This window comes from Musca vetustissima, unplaced genomic scaffold (assembly GCF_032173495.1).
Source record: "Musca vetustissima isolate MV318-11 ecotype Yass unplaced genomic scaffold, APGP_CSIRO_Mvet_v1 utg96254, whole genome shotgun sequence".
Classification (NCBI taxonomy): domain Eukaryota; kingdom Metazoa; phylum Arthropoda; class Insecta; order Diptera; family Muscidae; genus Musca; species Musca vetustissima.
The window spans coordinates 1-12,804 of NW_026889427.1; the positions used below are offsets into that span (position 1 = coordinate 1).

A 12,804-nucleotide genomic window follows, 5' to 3' on the forward strand; every position below is an offset into this window, starting at 1 on the left:
TTTTTTTTTTTATGTGTAGCTGACGATTACGTATTGCTATGTTTGTAACAGGCAAAAGGAAACGAGATAGACACATGGTTCCTTTTGAGAATATGCATAGAATCACTTTCTGAGTCGATTTACGCATGTGCAGTTGTCCGTCTGTCATCCATGTATTCTGAACAATGTACAGGTCGCATTTATGATCGGATTTTAATGTAAATGGTGCACCAAAGTCCCTATATATCTTTCGATTTGCACGAAATTTGGCATATCGTATTCAATTAAGTCTAGAATGATGTGTGCTAAGTTTCGTGAAAATCGGTTCAGATTGAGATATAGCTCCCATATATAGCTTCGTCCGATTTTATGTAAATGGTGCACCAAAGTCCCTATATATCTTTCGATTTGCACGAAATTTGGCATGGCGTAATGAATTAGGCCTAGAATGATGTGTGCTGAGTTTCATGAAAATCGGTTCAGATTTAGATATAGCTCCCATATATAGTTTCGTCCGATTTTTTTTATAAATGGTGTATCAAAGTCCCTTAATATCTTTCGGTTTGCACCAAATTTGGCACAGCGTAATGAATAAGGTCTAGAATGATGTTTGTTAAATTTCCTTAAATTGTTAAATCGGTTCAGATTATATATCTTCTATATCTGACCAAATGATATATATCTGACTAAATGAAAATATTAGTATAGGTTGCAGATTGGCATGTTTATGGATCCATTTTCTACTTTCTTTACTGGTTTTAAATTAATTTTTAGGTGTGTGTATGTCATTAATGTAATGACAATATAGATGTAATCTGCTATATTATTTTTATTTTTCTCATATTGCGCGAAGATGTGCAACTTTATCGCGATTATTATAATATATTCATATTGTTATTTTACGGAGGAAGACATATATCACGGTAAAATTACAGCCACTTCGATGGGAAAAAGGTTCTAAAACCTTAAAAGTGTGCACATTGGACGAACATTTTTTTATGGGGGGTATGTCCAAATAAGTGCTGCTGAAACATTAAAAATACCAAAAATATTGCGTTTTTTATATATGGACCATGTACAAACCTTGACCTAGATTCATAATTATCTGCACCTATGCCAGCCTCCAAAATCCCACAATGTGAAATTACAAAAATAAATGTTGCAATAACCTTCAAAATATCGTTATATGGTAGCTACCATAGCTGCCTAAATTCACCGAATATTTGAGGTACCATTCTATGTGGGCTACTCCGAAATAGTATCCCATATTTTTAATTTTTGGTAAAGAGAGATATTCCAAATAAGAATCAAAAATATTAAATTAGAACGAAATCGGCTGTAAAACGGTGACTACCCTATAAAAGTAAACCAATATTGACAATTTTTAGTAGGAAGGTTTTCCACTCAGGGAGAACCAAAAAAAAAAACCCAAATTAGTTCAAAATATAGAATATTGAGGGTACCACCAATTTAATACAGTTTTTACTATCACTTTCCAATTTTAGTTGCGTTTTCCAAGGTCACACACGCACACATGCTGTTGTTACTACTAAACATTTACTTATATGTTGGCGCTGTCCTAGAAGCCTATGTTGCTCTGAAATGGACCAATATATCCCATGTCCAACACCAAAAATTCTAGTAGTATTAGCAATATATGTGTAAAATTTCAAAGTGTTTAGTATTCGAGCAGTATCGGTATTTAATCCGAAAGGGGGACAGGGCTAAATCGACAAAGAAATTTGTTCAGATTTAGAATAAATGGGGGTCTCAGAATGAATTATTAGAACACACTTTTATTTGGCATATTTTACAATTTTTTTAGCACTTTGTCTGTTTCAGAACCTGCAAAAATGTACAATTTGACTTTTGCGATATATCGAAAATTATAGTAAAAATTAGTAGATTCTTGCAACTTTCTATCATTTTTTTATCAACAAAGTTTTGGCTACACTGCATATGATCGACCCCTTCCTCTCTTATATTTTTGTTAATTTTCTAAAATTGCCCTCGGCCATTGATCTCATGGGAAAAATGCAGAATATTTATTAGCTACGAACTGCAATGCATATTTATTTTATTAAATACAGTTTTTACTATCACTTTCCAATTTTAGTTGCGTTTTTCAAGGTCAGACACGCACACATGCTGTTGTTACTACTAAACAATTACTTTTATTTTATTAAATGTGTGACAGCGTAGGTGACGTATTAACAATAACAATTTGTTAGTAACTACACAAAAGACATTCTACCAAATATGGAAGAATTTTGCACTTGCCCACTAGACGACCTCATGACAAATGCGTCGACAAAAAAAAAAAAAAAAAAACCAAGCAGCCATTAACGTGTCACACTATGAATGCTAATGAAGACGCTTCAATGGCAAGCTGGTGACTATAAATTTCTGACCATCAATGTGGACAAAACATATTCACAGTTTAGTACACTTCGTGTAAAGAACAAATTAAGTGATTAAACAAAACTTAAACCTGAAGCAATGGCTTACAAGGTGGGTTGTCCGTTACCGAAAAACAGACATGGATGATTTTTAGATTTAAAGGATTATTTGAAAATAATTCGAAAAATATTAAATTTTTACAGTTTGTTGTTGTCCTCGCCTTCGTTGCTGCCGCCAGCGCCGCTGCTGTTGTACCCAGCGCTCCCGTCTTGGCCAAGACTGCCGAACTCGAGGAATTCGATGCTCATCCCCAATATAAATATGGTTATGATGTCAAGGATAGTCTTTCTGGGGACTCTAAGGGCCATGTGGAGGAACGCGATGGTGATGTGGTTCGTGGTGAATATACTGTAATTGATGCTGATGGTTTCAAGCGTACTGTTAGCTATGTTGCCGATCCCGTCAATGGTTTCAATGCTGTTGTTCGTCGTGAACCCATCGTCGCCGCCGCTCCCGTTGTTGCTGCTGCCCCAGTTGTTAAGGCTGCTCCCGTAGTTGCTGCTGCACCTGTTGTTAAGGCTGCTCCCGTTGTTGCTGCTGCCCCAGTAGCTGCTCCCATTGTCAAGGCTGCCCCCGTTGTTGCCGCTGCTCCAGTAGCTGCCCCTGTTGTTAAGGCTGCTCCCGTTGTTGCTGCTGCCCCTGTAGCTGCTCCAATTGTCAAGGCTGCCCCTTTCGTTGCTCCTGCTCCCTTCAGCGCTGCCGTAACCTACTCTGCCACAGCTCCATTTGTTAAAGCTGCCGCCCCCGTTGTTGCCGCTGCCCCAGCTCCCTATGTTGCCGCTCCAGCACCATATGTAGCTGCTCCAGCTCCTTACGTTGCTGCCCCATTCAACTATGCTTTGCCAGCTGGTTATGCCGTACGCAATTTGTAATTTTTATCAAGGGTTTAGCTTTGTAGCCGTCCCGATTGTTGACTAGTTTTTGTTTAATCTTAATCTTAATAAATGTGATATGAAAAAAATTTAGATTCGGAGATTTAATGCGGTTTTAGTATAAGCAAAGATAACTACCGGAACAACTCTACGGTGTTGGTCTTTGCTATCGACCACAGAAGAAATATTGGTTATTTGCATTCACTATGGGAATTAGAAGCTGGGAAAATTATTCAGCTTCGTTTAATTGGATTTTCCTAAGCTCCTCCAGAAATACCCTACTATAGACTCAGTAAGAAAACGCTAAACAAAACACCTTAGTATCCCAAAAAGGCATGGATTTTTTAAATAAATTTTTGCAACTCCCAAAAAGGCAAGGACTTTTCGAATATTTTTTTAGACTTCTCTAAAGACAAGGATTTTTTAAATAATATTTTTTCAACTTCTCCAAAGGCGTGGATTTTTTAAATACGATTTTTCTGACTCCCAAAAAGGCGTGGATTTTTTAAAAACGATTTTTCTGACTTCCAAAAAGGCGTGGATTTTTTAAATAATATTTTTCTAACTGCCAAGAAGGCGAGGATTTTTTAAATAATATTTTTCTAACTGCCAAAAAGGCGTGGATTTTTTAAATAATATTTTTCTAACTGCCAAAAAGGCGTGGATTTTTTAAATAATATTTTTCTAACTGCCAAGAAGGCGAGGATTTTTTAAATAATATTTTTCTAACTGCCAAAAAGGCGTGGATTTTTTAAATAATATTTTTCTAACTGCCAAAAAGGCGTGGATTTTTTAAATAATATTTTTCTAACTGCCAAAAAGGCGTGGATTTTTTAAATAATATTTTTCTAACTGCCAAAAAGGCGTGGATTTTTTAAATAATATTTTTCTAACTGCCAAAAAGGCGTGGATTTTTTAAATAATATTTTTCTAACTGCCAAAAAGGCGTGGATTTTTTAAATAATATTTTTCTAACTGCCAAAAAGGCGTGGATTTTTTAAATAATATTTTTCTAACTGCCAAAAAGGCGTGGATTTTTTAAATAATATTTTTCTAACTGCCAAAAAGGCGTGGATTTTTTAAATAATATTTTTCTAACTGCCAAAAAGGCGTGGATTTTTTAAATAATATTTTTCTAACTGCCAAAAAGGCGTGGATTTTTTAAATAATATTTTTCTAACTGCCAAAAAGGCGTGGATTTTTTAAATAATATTTTTCTAACTGCCAAAAAGGCGTGGATTTTTTAAATAATATTTTTCTGACTCCCAGAAATTTTAACCCCAGGGGTTCAAATACCTAAAATCTGTCGGGATTTTTTATGAAAGAATGAATTTGTTATTCTATTTATTGGCCATGAGGATTTAGAATATAATAAATAAATAATGTATGTGCAAAATTTCAAAGATAATATCTTACTGACAGACGTATATGGGGAACTCGACATTAAAATTTTATTATGATCGATCATATTTATGTCGGTCGGGACCCATGAGAAAACGAAGTACCAAATTAAAGACAGAAGAATTACAATTTAAAATATTCGGATTCTAGGGGGGATCTAAGACGGATCTTCATATGGAATTTTGTCCATGTTCAGACCACCGGAAATTTTGTGAATACTTTTTTATCACCAAGAACACAGAACACCAATCTTCAACCACTCGAATCCACACTTTAATCCGTAATTTAATCCGTAAAGAGGCTGTATGAAATCATTTACCGATTTTCTTTAAAACAGTTGTTTTCAGTCCTTTTGACTAGAAAATTAGTCTTTTTATGAAAATTCATGTTTACCATCGAAAATACCTTTAAAATACGCAAAATGGTGCGGTGCAGTTATATTTGTGCTAAAAACAAATAAAAAAGTGTCAGTCGTTGGTGCCGACAGAAATATACCCTCATCCTATGATTTGGGGAGGTCTACGGAATAATATGTTTATTCAAAGAGTTGATCATCTTTCGAGGTTTGCAATGTTTGAATTAAATAATTCATTCCATTATTTTGATATTGTATTAAAAAATCATAATTTTAACACTTGTGGGAAAGATACCAGAACGTGTGGACCAACTTGATCTATTAAAGGAAAATATATTAGCATATGTAAAGTTTTGGATGAAATTGGATATTCCGTTCGCTTCATATGAGATTTACAAGTTTTTAAAATATTGACCCGTATTAGATCGTTAAGTCCCATTATATAATCCCAACATTATACAGGCATTGTTAAAATATTTCAGGGAAAATTGCCAGAGACTAATATATATTACTTCAGTACGTTGTGTCATTCGGCCTAGCTATGGATCTTTTCACGCAGCTTAGTAACATCATTCTAGATTTAATTCAGTACACTATACCAAATTCGTAAAATCGAAAGATATATAGGGACTTTGGTGCACCAATTACATAAAATCTGAACCTATGTGCCCGGTAGCACAAAATGAAAAAATTCGCTGTTGTAAACATAAATTTACTGTGAAAAAATTAATTTCGGGGGGGCGCCGGGTCCCTCGGGCCGCCCCCCTGCGTACGTCCCTGGGGAGCTATATCTAAATCTGAACCGATTTTTCCCAATTTCAATAGGGTTCGTCCTTGGACCAAACAAATGAGCTGTGACAAATTTCATCCAATTCGGATCATAAATGCGACCTGTACTTTGTTTACAATTTAACATGGGCAGACGGACGGACGGACGGTCATTCATAACCGTCCGTAGGCTTGGTAAAGATTTTAGGTTTTGCAAAGTTTGGCTCAAATCGTATTGTCCTTTCGCATGATATTATAAAATTAATTTTCATTTTTGAACCTTTTGTGTAAGTAACGAACTAAGTTTGGAGGAAATATTACGATCTGCAAAATTTGGATGAAATCGGTTACTCCCTTCGAGAGTTATCTGCACCTAAATCGATATCAAATAGTGTTAAACGGATTCGGTCCAAAGAAATGTGGAGTTTAAAACCAATATTTATATGAGGAACAATTTTGCGTATGAAAGTGAAAATACCCTAAGTAGCCATAATGCTGAGCGTATAAAAACCATTCAAGAACCATTTGAAGTTTTTGGACAACCGAGAACACAGAAAGTCTAATTACAGGCTCTTCGACAGTCAGAACATGATCTTAATTTGAATATTGTATGAGAACAAGTTTTTTATCACCAAGAACCCGGACTGTCAATTTGCAGCCATTGAAATCCACAGCAGAAATCCATTTAATCTTCATAAAGGGGTATATGTACCCTTATTGAGATTTCTATCCGAAGAAGTTATTAACAGACACTTTGACTGAAATGTGAGCCTAGGAAAATACTTCACACGTTGAGGGGCACTTACAAATTGGGGGTCAAGAAGAAAAATATATTGACAATTTTCTGCAAAGATATTTTTCGACATCCAAGAACCAGCAATGCCAAATTAGCGAACTTCTGCTGGAAAATTCGGTAAAAATATGTTATAAGGGGTGTACCAAAACTGGGACCCGGTTATAAGTTCAACCGGTCGATATGAGTCCCATATTTACATCTCATCTAGATTGGGAGAAAATATAACGATTAACAATTCGAATTCTCAATGTGCTTAAAATGTTGATCGTTCGTGTCGGAATTACGAGGAATTATGCTCCATCTTCACATAGTATAAGATTGTGCAAAATTTGGATCCACCCGGATACTTCGCGCGTATGAAAGAACTAATTTTCAGCAAAATTATGAGACATCCGATATTCCAAAATATTACGGTATCTTTAAGAAATTGAGTACAAATTCAGAATTTGACATATATTTTTAAATTAACTCCAAATTGTCTGGAGCTTCATAAGTCTGGGTTTATACATGCAACTTTTGTAAGCAACTCTGCTGAGTTCTTATAAGTGAGAGATATAAAAAGTGACAAGGGGGAAGAAATTCAAAAGAGAAGAGTTGCTTAAAAAAGTTGCATCTATAAACACAGACTAACTAAAAAAATCCAAAATACTAAAAAAAAAAAATGTTTTTTTTGTTCAAAAAATTAATAACATTTATTTAAATTAAACTAAAACTGGTCAACAACGAAAGCTACAAGTCTCAACAAGCAGTTTCCCTTTTTACAAATTTCTGACGGCATAAGCGGCTGGGGCAACATAAGGAGCGGCAACTACGGGAGCAGCTTTAACTACTGGAGCGGCAGCAACAACAGGGGCAGCTTTGACGACGGGAGCGGCAACGGCAACAAGAGGATCACGGCGGACGACAGCGTTGAAACCGTTGATGGGATCGGCAACATAGCTGACGGTACGTTTGTAACCATCAGCATCGATCAAAGAGTATTCACCACGAACGATATCACCATCACGTTCTTCAACATGACCCTTGTTGTCACCCGAGAGAGCATCTTGCACATCATAACCGTATTTGTATTGGGGATGAGGATCGTATTCTTCAAGTTCGACAGTCTTGGCCAAAACGGGAGCACTGGGTACGATGACAGCAGCGCTGGCGGCAGCAACGAAAGCGAGAGCGATAACAAACTGTAAAGGGAATACCAAATTTCGTTAGCACATTTTTTCGAATTTTATACATTTTTTTTCTCTATTATTTATGTTCTTTTATTTATTATATACCAATATTTGCAATCTTCTTCTACCCACCTTGTAGGCCATTGTTGTTAGGTTTGGTTTTTTTAGTTTTGTTTAATTTGTTCTTTACAGACGGGGCCGACTTTATGATACCCTTCACCACTTTGAGTATATTCAACAGATGAATCCTAACAGACGTCGCATTTTTAACGGATCAGTAAAATGAATTTGGAACCATAAACACGTCATTCTGCAACCGATACTAAATTGTTCATTTGGTCAGATATAGAAGCTATATCTAAATCAAAACCGATTTCAGGAAACTTAGCACACATATAGACCCAATTCATTACGCTGAGCCAAATTTAGTGCAAATCGAGAGATATATAGGGACTTTTGTGCACACTTTACCTTAAATCGGACGAAAATATATATAAGATATGTAACTAAATCTGAACCGATTTTCAGGAAACTTAACACACATCATTCTAGAGATAATTCATTACGCTGTGCCAAATTTCGTGCAAATCGAAAGACATATATGGACTTTGGTGCACAATTTACATTTAATCGGACGAAAATATATATGGGAGCTATATATAAATCTGAACCAATTTTCAGGAAACTTAACACACATCATTCTAGGCCTAATTTGTTACGCTGTGCCAAATTTCGTGCTTAAATCGCATATGCATATTCTCAAAAGTGTGTATGTCGTTTCCTTTTGCCTGTTACAAACATATGCATAAGACATAATACCCTGTACCACAGTGTGGTGAAGGGTATAAAAAAATTTGGTTCAAGAACCTCAAAATACGAAAATTGAGGGGTACCCTTATATATGGGATACCAGAAAAAATTGACCAATATTTATAATTTATAGTGGAGAGATTTGCTACCTAATAAGAACTCGACTAACTAAATTACAGTCAATTCGGTCGAAAAATACGATCAGAACCCCCAAAATACCAAAAATTTTGGGGTACCGTTATATGGGGACTACCAGAAAAATTGGACATATTTTTATAATGTTTAGTGGAGTAATTTGGTACCCAATAAGAACCCAATGTACAAAATTTCAGAGAATTCCGTTATAAAACGTGCCCAAGAACCCGAAAATACCGAAAATTGGGGGTACCCTTATATGGGGGCTCTCCGAAAAAATGGACCTTTATTTATAATTTTTGATAGAGAGATTTGATACCCAATAAGAACTCAAAGTACCAAATTTCAGCGAATTCAATTAAAAAACGCGCTCAAGAACCTCAAAATATCGAAAATTTGGGGGTACCCTTTTATGGGAGCTATCCGAAAAAATGGACCTTTATTTATAATTTTTGATAGGGAGATTTGCTACCCAATAAGAACTCAAAGTACCAAATTTCAGCGAATTCAATTAAAAAACGCGCTCAAGAACCTCAAAATATCGAAAATTTGGGGGTACCCTTTTATGGGAGCTATCCGAAAAAATGGACCTATATTTATAATTTTTGGTAGGGAGATTTGCTACCCAATAAGAACCCAAAGTACCAAATTTCAGCGAATTCAATTAAAAAACGCGCTCAAGAACCTCAAAATACCGAAAATTTGGGGGTACCCTTTTATGGGAGCTATGCCTATACGTCGACCGATTTTCTCCAATTTCAATAGGGTTCGTCCTTGGGCCAATTAAGTAATCTGTGCCAAATTTCATCCAAATCGGATCACTCAGAATGCAACAAAATACCCTACTCTCAAGATTTTGGAAGAGACAGAGTTGAAACTGAATTTTTGGATCTAATCTAATTGAAATTATAATAGACATACGGACGGAAACACATATGTAGCTAGATTGACTCATGTTATGAGATGGGTCTAGGAACAATAATACACAATGGTCTCCTCAAAACCTAGTTTCGTGCAGAAATCAAATTAAAATCAGTCGGTAAGGTAGACTATATCATATCCTGCACCATTTGTGGGGTATAACATAAATGTGGATCTCTAATATCAGATTCTCTTTGGGAGTAAAATCTTATCAATATTATCAAAAAAGAAAACAAAACTCCGATGATTTGAACGCTGCATGGTAAAACATATTTTTGTGGTTGAGTGTATAAAATGTTGGACCCGGCCAACTTTGGTGGGAAAATATTCTCAAAACTTTAAAATACCGAAAATGGGCATAAATTGATCGTATCGTGCATTGGTGTAATTAAGTCTCCCGCCTTATGAAGGCCTTAGAAAAATATTCTTTAAAAAATCCACGCCTTATGAAGGCCTTAGAAAAATATTCTTTAAAAAATCCACGCCTTATGAAGGCCTTAGAAAAATATTCTTTAAAAAATCCACGCCTTATGAAGGCCTTAGAAAAATATTCTTTAAAAAATCCACGCCTTATGAAGGCCTTAGAAAAATATTCTTTAAAAAATCCACGCCTTATGAAGGCCTTAGAAAAATATTCTTTAAAAAATCCACGCCTTATGAAGGCCTTAGAAAAATATTCTTTAAAAAATCCACGCCTTATGAAGGCCTTAGAAAAATATTCTTTAAAAAATCCACGCCTTATGAAGGCCTTAGAAAAATATTCTTTAAAAAATCCACGCCTTATGAAGGCCTTAGAAAAATATTCTTTAAAAAATCCACGCCTTATGAAGGCCTTAGAAAAATATTCTTTAAAAAATCCACGCCTTATGAAGGCCTTAGAAAAATATTCTTTAAAAAATCAACGCCTTATGAAGGCCTTAGAAAAATATTCTTTAAAAAATCCACGCCTTATGAAGGCCATAGAAAAATATTCTTTAAAAAATCCACGCCTTATGAAGGCCTTAGAAAAATATTCTATAAAAAATCCACGCCTTATGAAGGCCTTAGAAAAATATTCTTTAAAAAATCCACGCCTTATGAAGGCCTTAGAAAAATATTCTTTAAAACATCCACGCCTTATGAAGGCCTTAGAGAAATATTCTTTAAAAAATCCATGCCTTATGAAGCCCTTGAAAAGATTTTCTTTAAAAAATCCACGCCTTATGAAGGCCTTAGAAAAATATTCTGTAAAAAATCCACGCCTTATGAAGGTCTTAGAAAAATATTCTTTAAAAAATCCATGCCTTAGAAAAATATTCTTTAAAAAATCCATGCCTTAGAAAAATATTCTTTAAAAAATCCACGCCTTATGAAGGCCTTAGAAAAATATTCTTTAAAAAATCCACGCCTTATGAAGGCCTTAGAAAAATATTCTTTAAAAAATCCACGCCTTATGAAGGCCTTAGAAAAATATTCTTTAAAAAATCCACGCCTTATGAAGGCCTTAGAAAAATATTCTTTAAAAAATCCACGCCTTATGAAGGCCTTAGAAAAATATTCTTTAAAAAATCCACGCCTTATGAAGGCCTTAGAAAAATATTCTTTAAAAAATCCACGCCTTATGAAGGCCTTAGAAAAATATTCTTTAAAAAATCCACGCCTTATGAAGGCCTTAGAAAAATATTCTTTAAAAAATCCACGCCTTATGAAGGCCTTAGAAAAATATTCTTTAAAAAATCCACGCCTTATGAAGGCCTTAGAAAAATATTCTTTAAAAAATCCACGCCTTATGAAGGCCTTAGAAAAATATTCTTAAAAAAATCCACGCCTTGGCTGGCTTGCCTTAGAAAAATATTCTTAAAAAAATCCACGCCTTATGAAGACCATAGAAAAATATTCTTTAAAAAATCCACGCCATATGAAGACCATAGAAAAATATTCTTTAAAAAATCCACGCCATATGAAGACCATAGAAAAATATTCTTTAAAAAATCCACGCCTTATGAAGACCATAGAAAAATATTCTTTAAAAAATCCACGCCTTATGAAGGCCTTAGAAAAATATTCTTTAAAAAATCTACGCCTTATGAAGGCCTTAGAAGAATATTCTTTAAAAAATCTACGCCTTATGAAGGTCTTAGAAAAATATTCTTTAAAAAATCCACGCCTTATGAAGACCATAGGAAAATATTCTTTAAAAAATCCACGCCCAGTTGCATTGAAAAATATTCTTTAATAAATCCACGCCTTATGAAGACCATAGGAAAATATTCTTTAAAAAAATCCACGCCTAATGAAGACCATAGAAAAATATTCTTTAAAAAATCCACGCCTAATGAAGACCATAGAAAAATATTCTTTAAAAAATCCACGCCTTATGAAGGCCTTAGAAAAATATTCTTTAAAAAATCCACGCCTTATGAAGGCCTTAGAAAAATATTCTTTAAAAAATCCACGCCTTATGAAGGCCTTAGAAAAATATTCTTTAAAAAATCCACGCCTTATGAAAAATTTGTATTACCGTTATATAGGAACTAAGTCAACATGTGGAGCAACTTCTTAGGAGTAATAGCAATGTCTGTTCTATTTCAAATATTGCGATGGACATGGATACATCGACAAAGAATTTTCTTCTGGTCAATAAATATACTTTCTGGAGTCTCAAACAAATATTTCGGTTGTTGACAATGAATATATACCCAAATTACCGTATAAACCAAACACCAATTTTTCAAACTTTAATATCCACCGATTCTCACATTAGCATTTCTTTGGGAACAGTAGTAAAATAATTAATAGAATTCCATTTCTCATGAGTCATCTAAAAAAATTAATATATAAAATGTTGACAATGGCTTTGTAATGTTACCCGCCACTTAACTTCCGGAAGTGGATATATTTAAAGAAGCAAATAGAAATATCCGATATTTCAAACTATGTGAACTGTTCTTCTATTTACAGTTTATTTTGGCGTTATTCTTGGAATTTACGCAAGGTAAATACCCATACATACAAACATGCATATACATATGTGTACATTTGTACTAAAGCTAGCATCATACTCGCATGAAGAACTCAATGAAACAATTATTGTTTGTGAGTATCGCTTTGAATAACAATGAATGGGTCTCAATGACAAAATATTAACTATAAATTATT

General features: G+C 34.5%; 2 protein-coding genes across 2 annotated transcripts; one reads left to right on the forward strand and one right to left on the reverse strand.

Annotated features, from left to right (window-relative positions):
• The first annotated feature begins 2,422 nt into the window (after window positions 1-2,422).
• Window positions 2,423-3,311, forward strand: LOC133337130 (cuticle protein 19.8-like). The gene is made up of 2 exons (XM_061545391.1): window positions 2,423-2,490; window positions 2,583-3,311. Exons 1-2 carry the CDS (start codon window positions 2,479-2,481, stop codon window positions 3,309-3,311), a joined length of 741 nt encoding a protein of 246 aa, XP_061401375.1. The 5' UTR covers window positions 2,423-2,478.
• Window positions 3,312-7,389: 4,078 nt separating this feature from the next.
• On the reverse strand, window positions 7,390-7,944 carry LOC133337129 (larval cuticle protein A2B-like). The gene is made up of 2 exons (XM_061545390.1): window positions 7,933-7,944; window positions 7,390-7,821 (listed from the first exon to the last, which is right to left on the reverse strand). The coding sequence occupies exons 1-2, from the start codon at window positions 7,942-7,944 to the stop codon at window positions 7,390-7,392; spliced, it is 444 nt and encodes a 147-aa protein (XP_061401374.1).
• Window positions 7,945-12,804: the final 4,860 nt, after the last annotated feature.